This window comes from Pungitius pungitius, chromosome 2 (genome assembly GCF_949316345.1).
Source record: "Pungitius pungitius chromosome 2, fPunPun2.1, whole genome shotgun sequence".
In the NCBI taxonomy this organism is placed as follows: Eukaryota; Metazoa; Chordata; class Actinopteri; order Perciformes; family Gasterosteidae; genus Pungitius; species Pungitius pungitius.
The window spans coordinates 6,931,913-6,953,995 of NC_084901.1; the positions used below are offsets into that span (position 1 = coordinate 6,931,913).

At 41.1% G+C, this 22,083-nt stretch overlaps 3 protein-coding genes across 4 annotated transcripts in view; 2 read left to right on the forward strand and 1 right to left on the reverse strand.

Annotated features, from left to right (window-relative positions):
• The first annotated feature begins 1,378 nt into the window (after positions 1-1,378).
• Positions 1,379-4,185, forward strand: LOC119211080 (aldo-keto reductase family 1 member B1-like). The gene is given in 10 exon segments (XM_062558474.1): positions 1,379-1,901; positions 1,991-2,006; positions 2,466-2,513; positions 2,925-3,002; positions 3,144-3,266; positions 3,349-3,456; positions 3,459-3,557; positions 3,662-3,745; positions 3,848-3,927; positions 4,056-4,185. Coding segments are annotated over 10 exon segments (768 nt in total). The 5' UTR covers positions 1,379-1,812; the 3' UTR covers positions 4,099-4,185.
• A 540-nt stretch (positions 4,186-4,725) lies between these two features.
• LOC119211081 (aldo-keto reductase family 1 member B1-like) overlaps positions 4,726-22,083 on the reverse strand; it is an 86,749-nt gene continuing 69,391 nt past the window's right edge. Inside the window, exons 2-11 of one of the 2 annotated variants that reach the window (XM_062560291.1) lie at positions 8,340-8,463; positions 7,564-7,731; positions 7,341-7,457; positions 7,141-7,218; positions 6,733-6,855; positions 6,153-6,259; positions 5,663-5,744; positions 5,504-5,587; positions 5,335-5,417; positions 4,726-5,236 (exon numbers count right to left, since the gene is read on the reverse strand). In XM_062560291.1, coding sequence (XP_062416275.1) covers positions 5,194-5,236; positions 5,335-5,417; positions 5,504-5,587; positions 5,663-5,744; positions 6,153-6,259; positions 6,733-6,855; positions 7,141-7,218; positions 7,341-7,457; positions 7,564-7,731; positions 8,340-8,405 — 951 coding nt within the window. In that variant the 5' untranslated portion in view covers positions 8,406-8,463 and the 3' untranslated portion in view covers positions 4,726-5,193. Of the gene's footprint in view, positions 5,237-5,334; positions 5,418-5,503; positions 5,588-5,662; positions 5,745-6,152; positions 6,260-6,732; positions 6,856-7,140; positions 7,219-7,340; positions 7,458-7,563; positions 7,732-8,339; positions 8,501-22,083 lie in introns of those variants that run through there. The other variant, XM_037461728.2, reaches the window with a different exon arrangement.
• The window catches only part of tfec (transcription factor EC), a 28,524-nt gene continuing 25,065 nt past the window's right edge, over positions 18,625-22,083 (forward strand). The window contains exon 1 of the mRNA XM_062560290.1: positions 18,625-18,842. Within this exon, the coding sequence (XP_062416274.1) occupies positions 18,642-18,842 (201 nt within the window). The 5' untranslated portion in view covers positions 18,625-18,641. The remainder of the gene's footprint in view (positions 18,843-22,083) is intronic.

Genomic DNA, 22,083 nt, shown 5'->3' on the forward strand with positions numbered 1-22,083 from the left:
TAGCAACTACATGTGAGCGTTATGCGGCCTGAACGCAATGGCATTGTCTCTGCTCACTGAGAACAGAACAGATTGTGACCCTGTGGTCTTGTGTGAGGACACACAGACGTATATCTTAAAAAGCTGTACAATAAAATTCCACCCAGCAAACTTAAATCTGTGGCCCACTTTGTTGTGTATGGTCTCCTCCTGCATATGATTTTACAAGCTGGTCACAAGCAAGCATGAAATTTGAAACCAATCAAGTCAATTTTCTATTGGATTAAAAAAAAAAAAGGTTTACAATTTATCATTCTGCCTGGGGGCAACCCTTGTTAGAATCTCAGATCCACAAATTCTAAAGCCGTTTTGCGAAATGAATATCCTACGTTACTTTTGGATAATTTGCAGTTAGATTAGCTCTGGAAAAAATTACAATGTTCACATTAGATTTCTAGTCTGACACAATCAAATAACTATCAAATAACTTTTTGCATGTTAACAGCAATCCACTTACGCGTGCCACAAGTGCAGTGTTTGCCCAATTGCATGTGTAATCAACAATTAAAAGCCAATTCTTGCTTAACAGGAATGCTTTTTATTGAGGAAATACTAAACAAACTACTTCCATCATGAAAATATTTCCAGCTCCGACATGGCTTAAAATCATTTCGCCACAACGTGTAATCTACTCAATAAATAGGCTCCCTTTGGAAGTTTCAGACTAAAACATTGTTCTTGTGCCTGCACAAACAAATCAAACCTCTTATTGTTCGGGGTTCAGCTCGGATATAAAACACAAAACCAGAAACTTTCTGAACCGAAAGTACTGTTCCAGATTTATTTATCCATATCTGACCTGTACTTGCAAATCAAATCAACATCATAACAACCATGTCCAATATGTGTAGAGCTTTTAATCACCGCATACATTCTTTCAATTCAAAGCAACCCCTTTAATTGCACGCTCTCTTCAGGGAGTGGCTTCCATTGTGGTACTACATGTACTTTTACATTACTAAGCCTAAGTGAGGCAAAAAACTATTCAGTTTCAACCCAAACAAATCAAAAAGGTGAAGATCATCTAGATCCTTCCCTTCTTCGCCTCTGTGTGTGTATATTTCAGATTCATCATTATGTAAAATTCAGAAAATATGGAAGTCTTTTAATACTTAAAGACAGGGACTTACCACACATACCATTTTTAAATTGTCTTGCTTTAAAAAAAAAAAAAAGACCGGAGTGACAAATACATACTAAGGCTACTTCTGACATTATCACCAGAGCAGCGAGGATTTAAATCAATTCATGCACAGAGATTTTTACATTATGCGTAAACACTATTGAAGCCTTTCGCCTTCACCCAAACTGTGCTGTATTTTTCGTAGACCTATTTAAAGCCTGAATAATGTTATACATACACCTTTCTGTTGCCTGTGTGTAACAAATCTGTCTCATTCATACACTGCAAAAAGAAAAAAAGCTTCCAACAAGAACAAAAAGGTTGAAAGTCTGGTTTGAGCCAGTTCTCCGGATGTGTTACCAGTCTTCCAATATATGCTGAATTGCAAATATACCTTGTCTCTCTATTAAACATGTTTACAGCATAATTTTTAATTAGTCGGAACAGTTTTTCCTCACTAGTTGTTCCGACGGTCGGCCAAAGTCTGGATTTTATCAATACCAGATGCACTTTAGCAGCTCCTGTGCCCCCACCCTCTCTATCTCACTGGCTTTAGTACACAAGAGGTTGTCACTTCTCTCTGTGCACTCTGCATGGACGGAAGGCTGCTCGTTGCCTGATCCTGCAAGAACTGCAACCCGAGACCCGACATGGCATCTTCGATTGCACTCAACAACGGAGCGAAAATCCCAATTGTGGGCATGGGAACCTGGCGGGTAAGGCAGCAGATCATTATAATGTTCCTACAGTTTAGAGATAGATGGAGGTTTTGATTTGATTCCTTGTCTCCACTCTCTGTTTCTCTCATTAACCTCTTTCAACTTTCAGGGGTTCTGATTTAAAAGTATCTAGCCTCCTTACATTCACTACAGGTAAATAGAGCGACTGCAGCGTAATAAAAGCCCGCTGGTGCAACTACTTATAGAAGGTTTGTCGTAAATATTGACATTGTGCTGCACAAAGCTCAGCCTGAACACATTTGGTAGTACTATTGTCACCAGAGGTGAAAAGGTCTTGTCTTTACATCTTATTATCATTTCTTATTTTCCAGTTATTACAGGTGTTGTAAAGACATAAATCACTTTTTTTTGTCTTAGTCAATAGAACTTAGACAACAGAGTCTGTGCTCTCTCTCTCAACAGAGATACATTGTGTTCCAGGTCAGCTGATGGCCAGGACGTTTGTGTGTAAATTTCCATATAATCACGTTGTGACTCATGGAGCAAAATGCATGTCCTGCGGTGTAGAACATAATGGCCCACATCCATGAGCCCCCCTCCTCCCGTTGTAGTAGCTGGAATAGCTGGACTTCTTGGACCTTTACCTCATGCATTTCCCTATGGGGGCCAAGGTCTGGATGCCACTGTCCGATACAACCACAGCATGGAGGGTGTAGTGGCCATTTGTCCTACAACTCTTTAAATATCAAATGGCGACTGCTGCACCTAGATTGTTTTCTTTCACGCAGTCAGAGAGCGTGTTGTTCCAACACATACAATAACCTTAGCTGCCTTCTCGCTGTCTCACTGATAAAAACTATTAGTCACCCAGGTGCATGCTGGTCCTACCTGGCTATGCCCTAAAGCAACCTCCAGGTGCCCAGAGTATTACCCAATTAGTAGTCCAATTAACCGAACAACATTAGAGAATCATGAAACAGTAGAAGGTCCCTCCTTATTATGGCTCATTTGTGAATAAGAAAGAGAAACATTTAATCTAACTTTACGTTTTGACTTTACCATTTTACATGTGGCCACTGAAGCCAGGCGATGAGCAATTTCCATTGGACGAAAATCAACAGCTCATTTCTGATGGAAGCAACTTCTTGGACACTTGGGAGGTGATTAAAGGGACTTTTGTACAGCAAAGGCTGACTCAGTGGGAGGTCAAGTGACTTGCTGCTCACCCTGAATCAAATATTTACATAAAGGTAAAGGTTTCTAGACACCCAACTAACACCTGCTCGCAATGTGTCACAAAGGCGATGGAGGAGCTGGTGGACGCTGGATTGGTCAAGGCTATCGGCATCTCCAACTTCAACAGAGACCAAATCGAGGCCATACTCAACAAGCCGGGCCTCAAGTACAAGCCGGCTAACAACCAGGTGCCGAGCATCACCGTCAACATAACATAAACGGGAAGATTTAAAAAAAAAAAAAAGCTAAGGGATTCTGATGTTTCCCCAGATTGAGTGCCACCCATTCTTGACCCAGGAGAAGCTGATCAACTACTGTCACTCAAAGGGCATCTCAGTCACCGCTTACAGCCCCCTGGGCTCCCCCGACCGACCCTGGTGAGAGGCAGTAACTAAAGGGTTTCTTCTGATGATCCCTCTCTGCTGGAGGAACCCAGGATCAAGGCTATAGCAGACAGGCACAACAAGACTCCAGCACAGGCAAGAGGAAAACACTTCAAATGCATGCCCAAAGTTCCCCTATTTGCTTGAAAAAGCTAGTGCAAAGCCCATCAATAAGATGTCCCCCCCCCCCCCCGCCCCAGGTTCTCCTCAGGTTCCACATCCAGAGGAACGTGATTGTCATAGCCAAGTCAGCAACCCCCCATCGGATCAAGGAGAATCTGCAGGTTCCTAATCTTAATAACTTCAACACACGTTCAAGAGATATATTACGCATAGGCTCACATCTATTTGTTGTTGCAAGAAATGCATTGTTTTTCCATTTCCAGCTGTTTGACTTTGAGTTGAGCGAAGACGACATGAAGACCATGATGAGCTTCACCGAAAAAAGAGGATTTGTAATGAGATGGTGAGTATCTGCAGATCAGTTTATGCCTGTTGTCACTTTCACTGAATTATTTCAGGCGTGGGACTGGTTCAAAAAGGACCCGTCACCGTCGACTCCAGTAACGCATGTTCCTCGTCTTTTTCGTACAGGGCCTCAACACACAAAGACTTTCCACTGAATGCAGAGTATTAGCTCATCAGACCACGTGCTGCACTGCTATTGACATAAATAACATGAATGTATAAAAAAAATCGATGGGAAAATGTGATTTTTTTTATGCTTACTGTTGACGGGCTAACAGCTAACCCCTTTGATAATGCTGCATTACTTTAATGTTTTTAACAGGAAGTGCATTTTCGTATTCAATTTGCTGTGTAAATACACTGGATTATTCTCTTTAGCGTGAATAATATCCGGTTTGTAACAACCAAAACTACACAACGTTGTGTGCGTGATAACTATTTGAGTCGAAACACCATCGACACTTTTCTCAAAGTGAGCTCCCGTTCTTCTTCTTCTTCTTCCAGGCGGGAAATGCAGAGTCATTGCAAAGACTGTGTTTTCCTACACGGAGAAGTGGAAGTGACTATTTCATAATAGCGTCAATACACGTGATGTTCAAGTGCCATCTATGACTTGCAAGTAAATGTGGCAAATGCTTTGTAAAAAGCAGAACATACTTTGACTTGTTTTAGGATGTAAACAGGGTTTTTAATTTGCATCAAGTGTTATGTATAAGTGCTTACATGAAGGAGAAACAGGTTAACTTAAAATGAGGAGTGCGATGAAAAAAAATCTTCACCTGAATACAGATTTGATCTTTTAGGAGAATAAAATGTACACATGTGCTTACTGCAAAACTACAAATGACTGATGTCCCTGCTATTTCTCAGATCCGTTACACACTTTAACATTAGTGAACGTGACACATTTAGCTGACCAAAGTAGTTCACTAAGACAAGGCAACACGGGAAGAAATATTTAAAAAATCAAGCGAGCTACTTTTTTGCAGGCTATTAGGACAGAAAATCACAATATGAAAAAGAAAATATATGAGCACTCAATTATGTTTGTGCAAAATCAAACTTATAGCATTAGAACAAGATCAGTAAACACATTTTAGTGGAGACAAAATGACAATTATTGGATAAATCAACATTTCTCATGGTAAATGTACCATGAAAATAGTTATTTTGCAAACTACACTTGATTGCAGAAAATTAAGTAGATTAAATGGGGAAGACCAAGATGTCAACCTGTGGGAAAACCTGAGGACTTTCTTTCATTTCAGAATTCCACGTTGAAAGGATAGTCTGCATGCTTCAAGCTCCTGATGAGAGAAAAAAAGAAGAACAAAAAGAAATCACAAAAACGCCAGACAATATCACAGAAAAAAAGAAAAGGAAAAACAAGAACATATGAGCTCACCATTGCATGGGACAGACTCTCCAGTTCCTGTTGAATCCCACTATAGTCTTCATTTCCTCTGCGGTTAGTTCAAAGTCAAACACCTGCAGAGATTTAAACATCAGTGAGTGAGTGAGGCTCGCTGAGGGCTAATCCTAGAAAACATCTGAAAAATGCCCCATCTAATGACCTGGAAATTCTCCTGAATGCGCTGAGGTGTGATGGACTTGGGGATCACGACAATGTTCCTCTGGATTTGGAAGCGGATCAGGACCTGGCGGTTAAGAGAGAGGAGTATTAACATGTGAACGGGATCAAAGGTCGATACTACAAGGACAACGTGTTGCACCTGAGCCGAAGTCTTCTTGTGCTTCTCCGCAATGGCTTTGATTTTTGGATCTTCCAGCAGCGAGGGGTCGTCAGGTTTAGCCCTGTGACATGAACGCATCATCCGGAATTATACAGCGGGCCCGGCACACATCACATTATTTTTTGCTGACAATCATAGAGAGAAGTCAGAAGAGGGGACTGCAACAGATGCGGGCGGTTTGTAAAAGAACGTAAAACAATTAACGCGTGTGGGATTTTTTTCCAAAGCAAATACAGACAAAAAAATACAAATCTGGTCCAAAAAACAAAAAAGAGAGGTAATTTAGAGGTAGTTTTTAAAATGTCAAATAATATCCTCTGTAGATGATAAATGGACAAAGAGGAACAAGAACCACAAGCTGAAACCAACCGAAGGGATACAGCAGACGCAATACTGAATCAGCAATATGACCGCGATGTTGTAACTGTGCCGTGATGGAAGTGTCTCGTGGTGTTTTGACACGACTGACCAGGGTCTGTCGGGGGAGCCCAGGGGGCTGTAGGCCGTCACGGAGATGCCCTGAGAGTGGCAGAAGTCGACCAGCTTCTCCTGAGACAGGTACGGGTGGCACTCCACCTGTTGGGACAAACATAATACTCCAGGGATGCATTTAAAGAAAATAAAAATAACAATAAAAGATGGGGGAGATGCATGAACCCACTTAAGTGTTTGTAACTACCTTTGAGCATCATACGCGCAATGATTGGCTTCAAACTGCCTAATGTACATGTTTTTATTTTGGGGTTATAGATTTGCTTTTATTCAATACCATCTGTGGGTCAAATAAACCAGAACAGACAAAGCAACCCATTGATGGAGATGGATGCTAAAAAATAAGGTCACCTCAGCTCTTTAAGGACAGCTACCTTGTCTAGCATTGGTTTTCTTGCAGCTCAGAGTGTCTTGAACTAATAACCAGTTTGAAAGTCAATTAATCTGTAGATTATCACTTACCATTTTTTCATAGTCGAACCCTAACCCATAATAAAACAGCAGCTGGCAAATAGAGCGACTAGAAAGAGTGTGTTGTGGAGACGTCTTGGCAGTACCTGGTTGTTGGCAGGCTTGTATTTCAGGCCCGGCTTGTTGAGAATGGCTTCAATCTGCTCCTTGTTGAAGTTGGAGACACCGACAGCTTTGACCAAGCCAGCATCCACCAGCTCTTCCATTGCCTGAAAAAAAGTCACCATGAAACAAATATCCTTGTGAGCTTTGGTTCAGAAACTGTAGCTCCTATTAATTCCTTTTTGTGCCTATTCAGGGATGTGAAATAAATACCACCTCTCTGATTGCACGTTTTAAGCTTGTAAATGTTCCTCTTAAACCATAAACACATGAGTGTATATGTGCGTCGAGTTCAATGCTTCTGGTGTTAGATCATAATAACAGCACACAACTTCGTCATTTCAATTTCGCCCAAAAATTAAATGAGAGTAGATTGTTTTTGTTTAACTCACCACCCATGTTTCCAGGAAGTGAGTATCATCAGTGATTGTCTCTCCTGCGCTGTCCAGAGGAAAAAGCTCACTGCCGGCCTGTAACATGGCAAAAAAAGGATCAATAGTCAATATGCAGGCGGAACGCTGATGCCGATTGACTGATTGAGTCACAGGCGCACACAGAGGACACATATTTCAACACACGAGACTGTGCCTACCTTGAAACCCATCGGCCAATGCACCAGGTAGAGGTCCAAGTAGTCCAGTTTAAGATCACTGAGGGTCTTCTCACAGGCTTGCCGCACCAGAGACTTCTCATGAAAAGTGCACCACAGCTATAAAAAAAAAAAAGGAAGAAAGAAAGAAAATAAATCAAAGGACTTGAAAGTCAAGGAGAGAGCACGGACATGGGCGAGATTATAGCCCGATCCCACGACCCACCTTGCTAACGATGAAGAGATCCTCCCGCTTGACCACGCCATCCTTGATCATGGCGTTGACACCCTCTCCCACCTCCGCCTCGTTCTGGTAGACGTACGCTCCATCGATGTGCCTGTAGCCTGCTGAGATGGCTGCTTTCACCGCCGCGCTGACCTTGCCAGGGGGAGACTGTAAGACACATGGGGGGGGGGGTCAGGTGTACAGTAGTAATATAAAATCCAAACTCTGGAAAAGGAGGGACACTTCCTGGTGGTGTCCCACAGAGTAAATAAGGACCCGAAAGAATACTTACGTTGCACTTTAATACTGACCCCAATTATAGACACTAATTTCAACAATAATTATACTTTTTATGGAGAAAAAAAACACGCTGTTATTTTGGAAACAGCAGCATTCTCAATTGCAGATGATAATGTCGCTAAAATGAAAGCATATTTGACTGGGGGAAAGAAAAAAAAACATCATTCGAGTGAGGGTGTCTCCTCTGGGTCAAACTGCACAGATAACAGAGCATGCATTGGATAAGCTTGTGGCACCTCGGCACCAGCTCGACACGAACCCGCCGCTGGAACGCATTAAGCACGCTCTGCACATCGAGGCCGTCTGCACGAGCTCATTTAAAATATCCTGCCAGGCTCACGAGACTCCTGCCGACCCTGTAGTGACGTCATCGGCTGCTCTATAGACGAGCGCACGTTCAGCAAACTTAATTACTGTTGTATAACTAACGCTCGGTTACACGTACACGTCGTGTAGCCTACTAACTAAAAACGCACCTTCCACGTGCCAAGTCCCACGATGGGCATTCGTGCGCCGGTGTTTAGTGTCACGGTTGTTGCCATTTCTCCGGTGGGGGAACGAGGAGACTCCAGTGCGGGCAGGGCGAGCAGAGAGAGAGAGAGAGAGAGCCAATATTTCACCACCTGTTATGGAAAGCGAAGCAAATGCGGAAGTGCTTGAACTTGTATCCTTTCAAATAACCGAGAAGGGGCCCTTGGATCCACCTGCTGGTTGTAAAATAAACTGGAGGAGCGGAACGCTAGTATCGTCGATCGATTAGTGATGCCTTTCAGTTCATTCCAACGCGTGAGCGACACAAGGGGCCACACACTCTCTTGTCAATCACTTTTAAGTTATCACTGGGATGTAAAAGGATCTTCTTAAATTTCCCAGAGTGATGATAGCCACGTGACACATGGATAAACACACTAGGTCCACACTAGGTGTATTTAGTGATTTGATGCATCAGCAGTAGTTGACAAAGTACTACTGATCTCCTACTTAATTACTACCAAACTGCATTTAATTGTGCTTCAGTTTATTATTTATTTTATGTTCCGTTGCAACTTGTGTGAATCACCTCCTTTACACCTGGTTCAATTTATAATAATAATGCATCATATTTGTTTATCATAAATGTTGTGTATGAAATCTAAATCCACCGGATAAATGTAAAATACAGTATTTCCCTTTGCAATATATTTAAAGAAATTATCGTCTGAATGCGGTAATAATGTGGTTAATCTAGATTTTTTCTTAGTTTTTGATGATTCTGTCATTGAGCCACTAGAGGACACCATTGCCACACTTACCAGACGTGAGCCCATCTTTGATTACACAACTGCTGCACAACTACTCTCAAGTAAAATAATCACATCATTTCATACATTAGCTAATATGGCCAGTAATTACAATGACTAAAATGATTGATGAGTACTTTTCATTTCCCTTAAGGCTTTAAAGAAACACATATTTGATTAAATTTGATTGATAGAATGCTCTTGCAGCACGCCTTGGGTAAAGTCATTGTCCAGCATGTAATGTGGACGATACTATTTGTTTTAATTACTCCTTAAAATGTTGGACTACAACGTCTTCATGGCCTTATTCTGGTATTATAAAGGAGAGGTGCACCATTGTGAGTGTGCACCCACACACAACCAGCCTGAAACCCCCAAGAGACACCGAACAAAAAGCGAACAAATACCGGGTGTCTTTATTGTCAGAATCAGATAAAACCCGACAGACCTTTAGCTGAGCCATTCAACACTGAGCAGAAGATAAGAGAGGGAGAAGAGAGCAATATGAAAAAAAACACATACAAAAGGAAAAGTTATGGGAGCCAGCAGCCGCTGTGTACCTCACAATGGCTCTCGCTAAAGTTTGTGTCTCTTCTGATCTTCTCCCAGCTGGACGCCTGCTTTTCAGGGCCCGTCTCCTCTGATCTAACTTCAGACAGCGAAGGACCTTTCTGCCAGCCTGCAGACTGTCAAAGTACCCCAGGATTCAAACAGCGTTGCATGCTGTCATGATCAAAGAACCAGGTAAACCAGACTAAGACACAGCCACATACAATTGGCATCTGAAGGAGGGGGGAAAGTTTTCATTTCAGAGGCTTCTATTTTGCGTCTGCGGGCGGATACCTTTCCACTGTAATGAGTGCATTGATCAGAATAAAGGAAAACGGGCATTTGAAGATAGAACAGAGAGGCCCGGAGTAAAACCAAGTGTCTCTCTCTCAAGGAAAAGAAAAGAAGGAGTGAGAATGGTCGCTCACGGGGGTGAACGCAGAGATCACAAAGATCTCCTTTTTCCGTTTGGCGCGGCCGTAACGAATGCTCAGATTAAACACTGCACCAGTCAGACCTAACCTGTCCTGGGGAGATCAACCCCCCCCCCCCCCCACACACACACACACACATTTTTCCTGGGTGCTTGTGCTCCATTCTCTTCAACTCTTGTCTCTCAGTGGCACTGGCTTTGCTTTCCTCCTCTCTCTGTGACTGTGCCAGACTGCCCCCGGCTCCTAATCTTCACCCATAAATCTTGATGTCGAGCGGCAGCTCCGGCTGAGTTCACTCACACACTCGCATTCCACACATTCCCTCTGTCAAACAATAAACAGATCAGGGAGAGAAATCCCTACGTCATAAGTACATCAGGGTAATGTGTTGAGCGCATTGCATGTTTTTGGATATACTGAGGATTACTGAGGCTGATTGGAGCAACGCAGACATCATCGTTCTTTAAAAATTAGCATAATCCCACTGACATATTTGAATTAGGTAGGCAGTATGACATTGATAAACAGTTGTAACAATTAGATTATTCATCAGTCAACGACAGAAAATTGATCAGCAACAATTTCCATTAACGCTCTAACATTTACCAAATGTTTCAAGCAAAAAAACTTCGGGTTTCTCGGTCTTCTAAGATCGATTTTGAGATTTATTATACGTTATAACACTGAGCCATTTTGGTCTGTTGGTAAAACAAAAAAGCAAGCACTATCAGGATGTCACCTTGGATTGGTGTAAAAAATGCTTCCACACACAAAAAATAGATTGATTGAACAAATAGCCACACCCCTTAAATATATATATATATATATATATATATATATATATATATATATATATATATTTTTAGCTAAAAATATAGTAAAATATAATCTGTCAGATTTAGTGAGGGAAAGTGTACCAACTACAACCATGCAAAACACTACTAGTCTCCAAAGTAAATCACACACACTTTCAGCCAGCAGAGGACTCTAATGTCGCTGATGTTGGTGTGTGAATGGTATCATCGTGTTTAAGCCTTGATTATGCCTCCACCAGAATAGTTCAATTTATTCAGATAATGTGAAAGAGCCTCTATACTATTGTAAGCCACCATTAAACTAGCGTTTTGCAAATTCCTTTAATGCCTTAATGCTTTCAACAATTTGCACTCCTGTCTTAACGTGTGGTATTTTCAGTTGTTTTATTAGCACTTCATCAAGTTACTTTAAAAACACCTGCGGCCAATTATGTTTCTTTATAAGAAAATTAAAATATGCCTGCTGTGGCGGATACAGCCGAACAGCTGGGTGATGCCTCTTATATTATGTAAAGTCAAGGTACATTTTTATCAAATGCTGAAAAAGAGGGTTGTCATTCTACCAATCTAGCCCTGATGTATTGCCATGACATTTTCTGCAGACATCTATTGATATATATATAACTAGGTTGTTATTAATGGATAATAATCACATTGTTATGTGAGCAAGGACTCGGCCACTTTGCACCTGCGTGTGTCTACAGTAGCGCATAAACCAAGCACTGGCTCTAGTGAGGCCTTTTACGTCAGCTGAAGGCCACCGTAGCTCTCCGACAACTCAGCTGCAGAGTAAACAGAATGCCAGACGCCCTCAGACATGGCTTCACGGGGAAGCTAACGGCGTTAACACGTTTTTTTACTGTGGTCATTATGACAAAAGGGAGAGCTGAGCACAGGGCTTTCCTGCTAGATGCCATGCGATCTTTACACACGGCCCCTTTAGTGTGTCATGAATGTTAAGAACCCAGTAGTTAGCAAGCATTAGCATGCTAAATGTTACTAGGAGGTGGAACTTAGAAGTTAGCATAGTGAGCATTTTATAATGCCGATGTTAGCAATGCTTAGTGTATTTTGATGCATTTTTCATTTTCATTTCATTTCACTAACAACAGGGTTTGTTATGTTTCTATTCGGAACAATGCTTGCACCTTGGTATCTTCCATGTTCTAGCTTTGTATGGTCCAAATTATTTCATAATAATCATTAGTACATGGGGATTCTCTTTCAGTAATCTAGATTTCTTTGAACTAGGAGCGATCCGAACCACACACTTTATACTGTGTGCGCTTCCATACACAGCCGTGGCCTTGTCTGTGAGCAGAAGCGTCTCCTCTCTGGCCCCTCAGACGCAGTTGGGTTTTTGGCTTGATTAACCACTTAGTTCAGTCTCTCAGACACAAGATTGCAGGGAAAAAGCAAGTAATGAAGTGCTTTCGAATTTGCATTCCAGAGAGCTTTTACAGACGCCTTGATTTCAGTCGGCCTTTGCTGTTTGTTCTTCGTCAAGAGATGTCTGCTATTTTAACGGTAACGCGTAACAAGTGTCATCCAACCTCCTCCATATTGCTCCCTCATCAACCTAACTGCCATGAATAAACACAATCAACATGCATCTGAAGGGGGAATTTGGAGGCTTTTTCACTGAAATCGTCCCTGATGGGTTGTTCATCATCGTCATTATGTAGATTACAGTGTGACCGTGAAAGCAATATCGGAGCCCCTTTCCTCTGAAATGAAAATGACACCGTTCCGTAACGCTGGCCAAAACACTTGTGTGTTTTGTTCTTTTAAGTCGAGCAGCACTGATCAGATATGGATAAACTGTCTCAAGAATATGAAATGAACCGCATTCAGTCTGCACTTGAAAGTCAAGCCTTTATTTTTTCTATCGACCTTGACAACAATATGGGAGTGCATGCTTCCTTATCAGCTAAAGTATCTGCTGTAATTTACCAGGTAAGTACCATGATTTAGTTGAACATACCTGACCAACCTCTGGACAAAGTTGTATACGTAACAGACAGAAATGTAAGATGAAAACTTTTTGGGATCTTTAATTTACAAGCAATCAGGATTATGTAGCTGGATGATTTGGCATAATCTGTGATTATTTTTGTCTAAATTTTGGGGCAGTTGGCAAAAGCGCTTCCCTTTGCACCCTGCTCCTTGGTGCCCAAAAAGAGGAAACACATTTTGGTTTAAATTTAGGGCCCTTTCACTTGTCTCGCAGGAATGATTGAACATATAAAGGAGGTAGACCAACAAGAAAGCCAATTTGGATCATTTGATTTTGGACACACAGAAGATGAAATGACAATCTAGCAAGGGGACCTGTCATCCGTAGCCTCCAAGTTCAAAGGTAGTAATTTCTATTTATTGCTAAATGCAAAGAAGTTTGTCCTGCAATTGGAGGTGACTGTAATGAGACTTAATATGTAAAAATGTATCAGAGCCATTTCCCCACAGGAAATATCCTGTTTAACAGAAAGTTTCATAGTGGCATGATTAGAATGGAATTGTATATACATATTAGACACCTAAATCCATGTGTATTCATACGATATTACATATTATTTCAATGATTATGTAGAAATAATACTAAACCAAGAATGTATTTGAAAGTACAATTATTTGCAGATTACAAAAAACATGTAATATATCAAATATATGTGAACTTTAAGAACAACCAGTGGTGTAAAAGAAAAAGTTTTCTTTAAGAGGTATGCCCATCCTTAAGTCTATGCGAAGTTGTTTTTACCTTTATTTGGGGCATCAATGTTGACTATCATAACCCACCCCCTGGTTGAATTCATACCCCCAAAAACGTTAGGGTAATGGACTTTTAAAATCAATATTATTTTTTGTAACTAAATCATACATTCTTTTCTATTGGTTCGTGAAATAAATGCCACATACTTGCAGAAACTTTATAAAAATATTTATTTTAGATGATTTACTTAAGTAAAAGAAGAAATACCACAGTGTAGAAATACTCATAGAAAAGCTCTGAATTCAAAATTTTACTTAAGTAAAAGTACAAATGCATTTGAACTAAAATACATACAAGTGATGTATAATGCGTAAAAGATCACTAATGCGATGCATAAATATACATACATATATTGTATTCATTTACATATCAATTGATATGTTTATTTTATTTTAAATTATTAATCACAATCATATGAATGTAGTTGTGTAAGAAGTACACTATTTATCTCTGAAATGCTGAGGGGTGGAGGTCTACAAAAGCAGAAATATTGTACGTAAGAGACCCAACATTTTACCTGACTTTACTAAAGAGAGAATGCAGTAAGTTACTTTCCACTGCTGTACAAAGATATTTAATAGCGATTGCTTAAATGTCTCATTGCAGCCGATGTTTCGTTGGCATCTTGTCCTCGTGTGGGCACGTTGTATCTGAGCAAAAAGTTTGAGAAATCACAATGATACAGCGGGAAAATCTTTAAAGTTCCTCATGGGAGACTTCCTCATTTTAGTCACCTGATATTGTTTACAAAATATATTTAGAAAAACGTGACTTCCCTAATCTTGCCTCATTGGAATGTTGTTTTCAGAGTGTTGCGTGTGCAGGGTTTTGGGGGGGGGGGGGGGGGGGGGGGGGGGGGGGGGGGGGAGGGGGGGACGTGTGGATGGAATGAGCTACACAGCCAAGAGGGTGGACGTGTGTCAAATGGCTCATGGGACAGTGAGTCATACCCAAGATGACTAAGCAGTCACATTTCGGAAAAGCATCCTGAATAAAGTGTCAGTCACATATAATCCCAAGGAAGAACAGAAAAATATATGGGATTGATTGACATAAAATCACTTTAAACGTTGTATTAAAACTTACATTTTCTTTGTCTTTATCATAGAAGAGCCCTGGTGAGATTATTGGTGACCGTGCTGTGCAGTGTGCAGCAGCAGATACAGATGTGTGGAGGATGGGGTGCAAACGTGGCAAAGTGTGCAGCGGAATGAAAGTGTGCACTTTTTGATATTTGATATGTAGGTTTTTGCACACGGTTCTCCTAAAGTTTCGCAACTGTAGGCCACTCTTGTGTGAGTCATAACCTGTCGGTAATGTCTCACAGAAACCCTTTTTTTAATAGTTTTTTTTAAATTGTAGTTTGCTAAGTAGGGGAATACAACTTTGAACCATGTCTTCTCGGAGCAGTGAAACAGATGCGTTTCACACCACCTAGTGGACAATCTGAAAACGACAACTTATTAGTTTACATTTCCTAAGAAGTGAATTAGGAGATGCATTCATTCATGTATGCCTTCCCTATGATTGTCTAAGCTTCCTTTAAAGCTACTTACTGTACTGTAAAAACCTGAAACATTATCCAAAATATAATGAATAACACCGTTAACATAAATATTATAGTGAATACTATACTATACTATACACTATTTTACATATAACAGCAGTGACAATAATACTAGTATTTACAACCATTATTAAATCAGACTACTAATAATTATGATAATGTTAATTGTGCACACAGTGTCGGGGTGAGATTTGTTAAAAGAAAAAAAGAGGCCGGAGAAACTATCGCACTGGAAGGACGTAAACATTGTCCGAGGGTCGACCTCAAAGCCAGACGGTGGCAACCTCCTCTCAGCGGTTGACTGACAAAAAGCCAATGTTCATCCACCGTCTACGCCCTCTTCCCTGCAACCGCTCTTTGAGGTCACAAAATGGATCTAATTGAATTGTGAAGTAGTCACATATATCTATAGAATGGAATATAATTATATTTGACACTGCACGTTGCTGTCTGTGTTTCTTCCACAGGAAGCTTACTCACTGCATAAGGTGAGGAAAATACCTGTATTGTTTGAACTCATAAAGTCAATAATAAAACATCATCATCATCACAAGCCAAAATCAGAATTACATTTAGGCCTCTTAGAGAATCCAATAAATTGATTAGATGCTTTAATATCATTACTAGAAAGGCAATGTTAGTTCCATTAACTCAAAATAGCAAGTTTAACGCAGTAATAGTAGTACAGAGGGAACAGCTGAAAGGTAATCATGTGAATATGAATGATAAAAGAGGTTCGCTGAGCCTTAATGCGTTATAGTATCTGAAAGCGCACGCTGAATAAGGACACTTCTCTACTCAGTGAGGTCACTCACATCAAAGCTGTATTCGAGTGATTAGAGTGAGAACAAATAGTCTAAGAAAACCACTGAGGATTAAAACAACTCTAAATGGTGACCTCAGCTCTTCACACAAACCGAATGCACTGTAATAAGGGGCTTGTGTGACGGTTGTATGCTGAGACTTTGCAGTTGTGAACACCGATAGAGGCTGGATCTCCTGTGTGTGTCCGGGCTCTTCATCATTATCTTGGCTCGCTGACTCATATCTTGAGCACAAAACTCTCGTGGCGGCCTTCTTCCCGACGCGATGGGACGCCAGGAGGGACAATGACAGAGAATTAGCGGTGAAACAAAACAAAAGAAACGCAAACAAATAGGTGATTCAATACATGACAGCCCAGCCACAAAGGGAGAGAGAGATAGAGAGAGACCTGATGAAAATAAATAGTGGTGCTCAAAGAGACGCAAGGGTTGAGTGGATTGGAGGTGATGATGAGTGGAGAGCAGTACAAAGTAGTACATCTATGGGAAAGGTTTTAATGAGGCAGACGGCCGTGTGTGTGTGTGTGTGTGTGTGTGTGTGAGTTTTCTCATCTGTGAAACAGACACTCAGAAAATCCTCAGCAACGATACTCCAAACTTCCTGTCTCCACGTGGGTGGGTGAGGATTTGTGAAAGTGTGCAACACTATCATTAGATGTGTTAAAAGGCAATAGTTACTTTTTCTATAATATATTTTGTGTATTTAAAGAAATGGGGCGAGAAACAACCTTGCAATAAGGTGCAATAAGGTGCAATAAGGTGTGATCATTGTCATCTATTGAGAGCATGAAGAGGGGGTGCTTATTTACTCAGTGTTCGTGTGTGAGGCACTAACGTCCGAATCGTTGCTTAATAGGCCTGCTGTATTCTAGCTGATTAAATTATAAAGGCAGATTAATTCACAATCTATTTTTCCAACGATATGTCGCCCATCTAGAAGAACAACCGAGCCGGGAGAAGCTCAGCCCATTCCCGTTGTCTTCCAACAGCTCCAAGGCCCTCTATCTTCGGAGCAAAAGGAGGCCTTTGGTTTTACTGTGGGCTCTTAGTTGGATTAAAAGGAAGTCATGCCAGACTTCTGGCTTTAAATCCTCACTGTTAGAAGAAAAAAATCCTGTATTGATGTTTAATTGAATAATATTTTCAAGGACAATAGTTCAATGCATCATCCAAATATAACCCCTACAGCAGTTTAAACTAAAATCAGACTTTAGGGGTAAGAATTGGAGTAACGGGGGGGGGGACAGAAACCTACTAGAGGGGCTTTCCCATACTCATAGAACTATCACCATGCGTTTAGCCAGTTCATTGTTATTTAAGAAGGATGCCTTGCTCATGGGCTGACAGAGAAGCACACAAACCAGGGACAAAGACTTAGGCTAAACCCACACAGACCGTCCACTTGTTCCAAATGACCATTCTTGGAGGAATGCAGCGAGGTGGACAAAAGGTTTTCTCTACATTTTACGAAAAACCTGTTTTCTCATGCCCACGTCGTCCATACGTTGCTTTTACACAGTGCCAACAACCAAATGGCCAGTTCTGCAGGAAAGGTATTCTGCAATGTTGGTGACTGAGAATGAAAGCAATTAAACACAGTGTGCACAGTGCTTGGACAGCCAGGTTGTGTTCCTTTGCCGATTCAGCTCCCACATAAGGAGGGAAGAAGAGAATCTAGACTCCGAGATTATAACCACACATATTCTCTTTGTGTTCATGCAGTTCTGCGATGTTAGCAAACGTATGAGCATGCTTTTTTTTTGTTGCATGTATTCTCCATTTGTACTCTGGTGGCACTGACAGCTAATTTGCACTCGGAAATTGTAATTTAGCTATAAAGGACTTTCTTTCATACTCTCGGCTCCCCTTGGGACCGACTGCTATAGAGTATTCTTCCCCATTTTAGCCACATCTGTGCTGGTGCCTTCAAGTTGTGACCCATCACCTTTATATATAAAAAAAAAAAAAAGAAAGACACAAAGTGGTATTTTTTAATTCGTAGGATGGCACCAGTGATGCTTTGGAGGCTCGAAAAAACCCCCAGAAAGTCTGAATTTCCTGAGTTAATTAAAAGTATCCAGCAAAGCACTGCATGTGATGCGTGCAGTAAAAATGTTTTGTCCGTTTATTTTCTTTTTCTTTTTTTTTACTTCTTTCGCTTCTTAGACTTGTATATCCAGAAATGAGAAATAAAGAACATTCCAGTCACAAGACCACTGGCGCTACCACTAATCTAATGAATATATATTATTTGTTTTCCAAGAAAAAATAGACGACAGTGTCTTTCCAGTAAAATTGGCTTTTGATTTCATAACACTGTTACGGGCATAGCCTCCAAGTGGCTGGGGTTTTAGGGCAGGCTGCATGTTGAACTCAGACACACAAACACTTAATTTTGTCTATTCATTCACTCAATAATCAAAATAGTAAAATTTAAGATTAAATCCAACGAATTGTCATCTATTCATTTCACAAATAAACCCAATGTACTCCTGTGTTCTTTTGTTGTTGCCCATGATTCATTTTCGGATCGGCAGAAATGTTCCAGTCGTGCTCAGGCCCAGACAACCAGTGGGTGATCAGTCAGGAGGATGACGGATACGGCTTTTACGGTTCCCAACAACTTCCAGAGAGATGGCCTCAGTTCTTCTCGCCTCGACCCAGTGGCACCGTTCATCATGGCGGAGCCTGCACCACAGCGCACGTCCCTGTTTGGTGCCAATCCCAAAACATGTGGAAGGTAGGTAGAAAGACCCAAAGACCCATGTGCCTAATAAGCTTAAGAAACAACAACGTATAATACAGGGACATAATTGGATGTTTTGTGCTCAAGGTATTAATGTTTTCATTTTGCTACTGATCTCCTATTAGCTGTTCAGCATCTCTGGTGGCTTTGTCCTCTTTATGTGTATTACTCTCCCTTTGTTCTTTGTTGCTCTCTTTACATTGAGTTCATTTGTTATCACAATGCAAACAACTGGTTTGGTTTCAAAGAATCCCCCCCCCCCCCCCCCCCCCCCCCTCCTCAACCCATTAATGTTAGTTGTTGTTATTCGCACACCTCCCTTAATGGCCCGTATATCAACACAGGCATATAATCACCCAATAGATGTCATGTATAATTACGGAGCTCCGTCAAATGCATCAACTGTCATAAATATGATATCCAGCCAGGCCATAAACCCAGCGGGACTCCGCAGGTACACCCTCTCTTCTTTCAATGACTCATTGTTGTCAACCCATCGCAGCCGATTAGAGGCTGTTCCCGGGGAAGGGCCCTTGGAAAGGTGACCTATGTATTTCTCAGGAGTCTCCTCAAATAGTGCTTCTAGCGACAATGCATCCTTGTGTAACTGTGGATATGATCCCGATTGTGACTCTAAGGCTGTTTTTTACGCACGGCGCCAAACATTTGAATGAACTCTGTGTTGTTTAGGGGCCATTTCTTTGGAATTCAGCCTTGATTGTAGGACCATTGTCCAGGCGACTGACACTCCTCACACAATGTGCTGACTGATCAAGTGACTGGCTGCTGCAATCACTGTATGCCATTCGATGCATGCAAACGGTGTGCTCTCGTATAAATGTGCATTTCTTTGGGATTGCACAAGATTGCAGATCTCATTTGGGAGATGGAATAATCGGGTCTATTTTTCTGCTTTGATGCAAAAGTGAGACTGAATTTTGGATGTTCTGGATGCGTCTGGGATATTGTGAAAGGAGCCAAATGACTCCCAGATCGGCTGTAGTTTTACGGAGTGAATTCCTGGAAGGGAGATATGAATCAGACTATCAGAGGAGGAGGAACAGAAAACATCCCTACGTTAGATGGATGACTGATAGACTTCAAAGCATTGTTACAGTATGTTTTCTATCTTCCTTAGGAGGCCTTTCATGTGCTGAAGATGCTGCAGTGTGTGATGTGTGTGTTTTTGTGAATGAGTAAATGCATATTTGTGTGTTTGTGAGTCGATACTGGCCACAAGGCACACATTTCCCCTTCAATATTGGAGAAGATGAAGTGAGGAAGTGAGACAGGAGGGTAAAGATTTATTCTCCAAAAGAAAATAACAGCACAATGCCATCACTCAAGGAAAAATGTTTATACCTTATATAAAATAAAGTGTATAAATTAGGGCTGACTCTAGCAAACTTACATTTATATATACTTCACAGTGTACTGGAGAACTTCACTCTAACAGGGAGACTTGAAAATTGATTATTGATCCATAGATAGATAGTTAGATAGATAGTTAGAGAATGCAAAGGAAAAACAGATTTATAAATGTTAACTTGCCTGGTATAATGTGATAATCAGAAGGAAAACACGTTTTTCTATAACAATCCAGATAAAACGTTAATGCCCTAGCAGTGGCAAATAGCTTCGGTTTTATATATATTTTAAAATTAAGTTTGAATTGAGATTTACAAGACACATATTTTAATTGTGTAAAGGGAATACTGTTGTTAAAAAGTACCATTTTAATGAAAGTGTTTGCACTAATAAAAGTGTGCAATACTCTACTTTTGAATTCTTTACTGACATTGCGCATTACAACTGAAGCCTTATATATACTGTATTGATACTTGGTGTATTTCCATAAATAATGAAGTCAGCGTTTCGGGAGATTCACAGTACAATTACAGATAAACACATTATATGCAAAAAACTGCTTGTTATGCAGTATTCTGAGTCTATTGTATTAAATTGGCAGTACCATGTCAACATCTGGTTCCATTTCACAAACTCACAGTGTGGCGATCACAGAAAAGGGCAGTGGTGTGTGTGTTTACACACGTCCATCTTTCCATTTGGTCTGTGCAAGTGCACTCAGTCGAATCTTACAAGACATCAGGAGAAAAAAAGAAATGAGAGGAACATAGGCACAGGGAGACGGTCCAGAAAAGGAGGAGGCAAGCGGGGACTCTAGCGGGCCAGAGCATGGGATTGGTCTGGACCACCCATCTGGACTGGCTGAGCGCCTGGGCTGGCTGGACTGGATGCACGGATGAGTGAATGGAGGGATAAAGACGGACAGAAGTCCCGCGTAATGATTCAGGTAGACGGAACAATGTGGTGGAAACATTCAAACGTGACCTGTGACCAGAACATACACGCGATTGCACTTACACTGTATTGGGTATAACTGTTAAGCAAGGTTTGCATCTTGTGTTTTTCAGTCCCAGAACACAAAACTATTTGGTGAGCCAAGAATGCTGGTCAAATGAATGAGACCTTTATATTATAAGTAACTTCATAACTTTTCATTAATTAGATAATTCACTAAATATATTTAATAACAAGTAGATTAACTCACGTAAAATGTTACTCGCTACCACTTTATTACAACGGCATCACACCAGCTGTAACGACAAACCAGGCCATGGACCTAAAATGCCGGGTGGCACTTCCTCGGCCCTACTTCAGGCCCCCTTGTTCGGGCCGCACCACTCTTCCATCTTCAATTTGACCTAAACTAAACACATGCCATCATCCGTGACTGCACATCCGTCCACAAATCAAGTAGAGTATTCAAACCCTGGCTCGGCTGTTGTTCCTGCCAACAACAGGTGTCTCCAGGATTGCATCTTTCCGTGACACAACAAACAGAGAACCATGCCAGCCGCAGTCTTCCTCAGCGCAGCAGCAACCTTGAGACAGTCCCACAGTGGACAGACAGCAAGAGGCTAGATTGATGTTTATTTGCTGATTAGATCTGTCTAAACAGCAGCTAATAGTTTTGGGCCATTTTTATCTGCCCAACTTCCCCAAACCCTTTGGCTTGTCTCTCTCTGCATGTTCAACTACTGGACTGATTTACGCAGCGTACTGTAAATTAAATTAGCTAATCAAATAAAGTCTCTGGCTTAAATTGTGTTTTCTGTGTGACCTGAGAAGTACATCCCTCAAGGGACAACGGTCTCACTTGTTCTTCCTCACCCCTAAATAAGCACACCTATACATAGGTAAAGAATGCTGT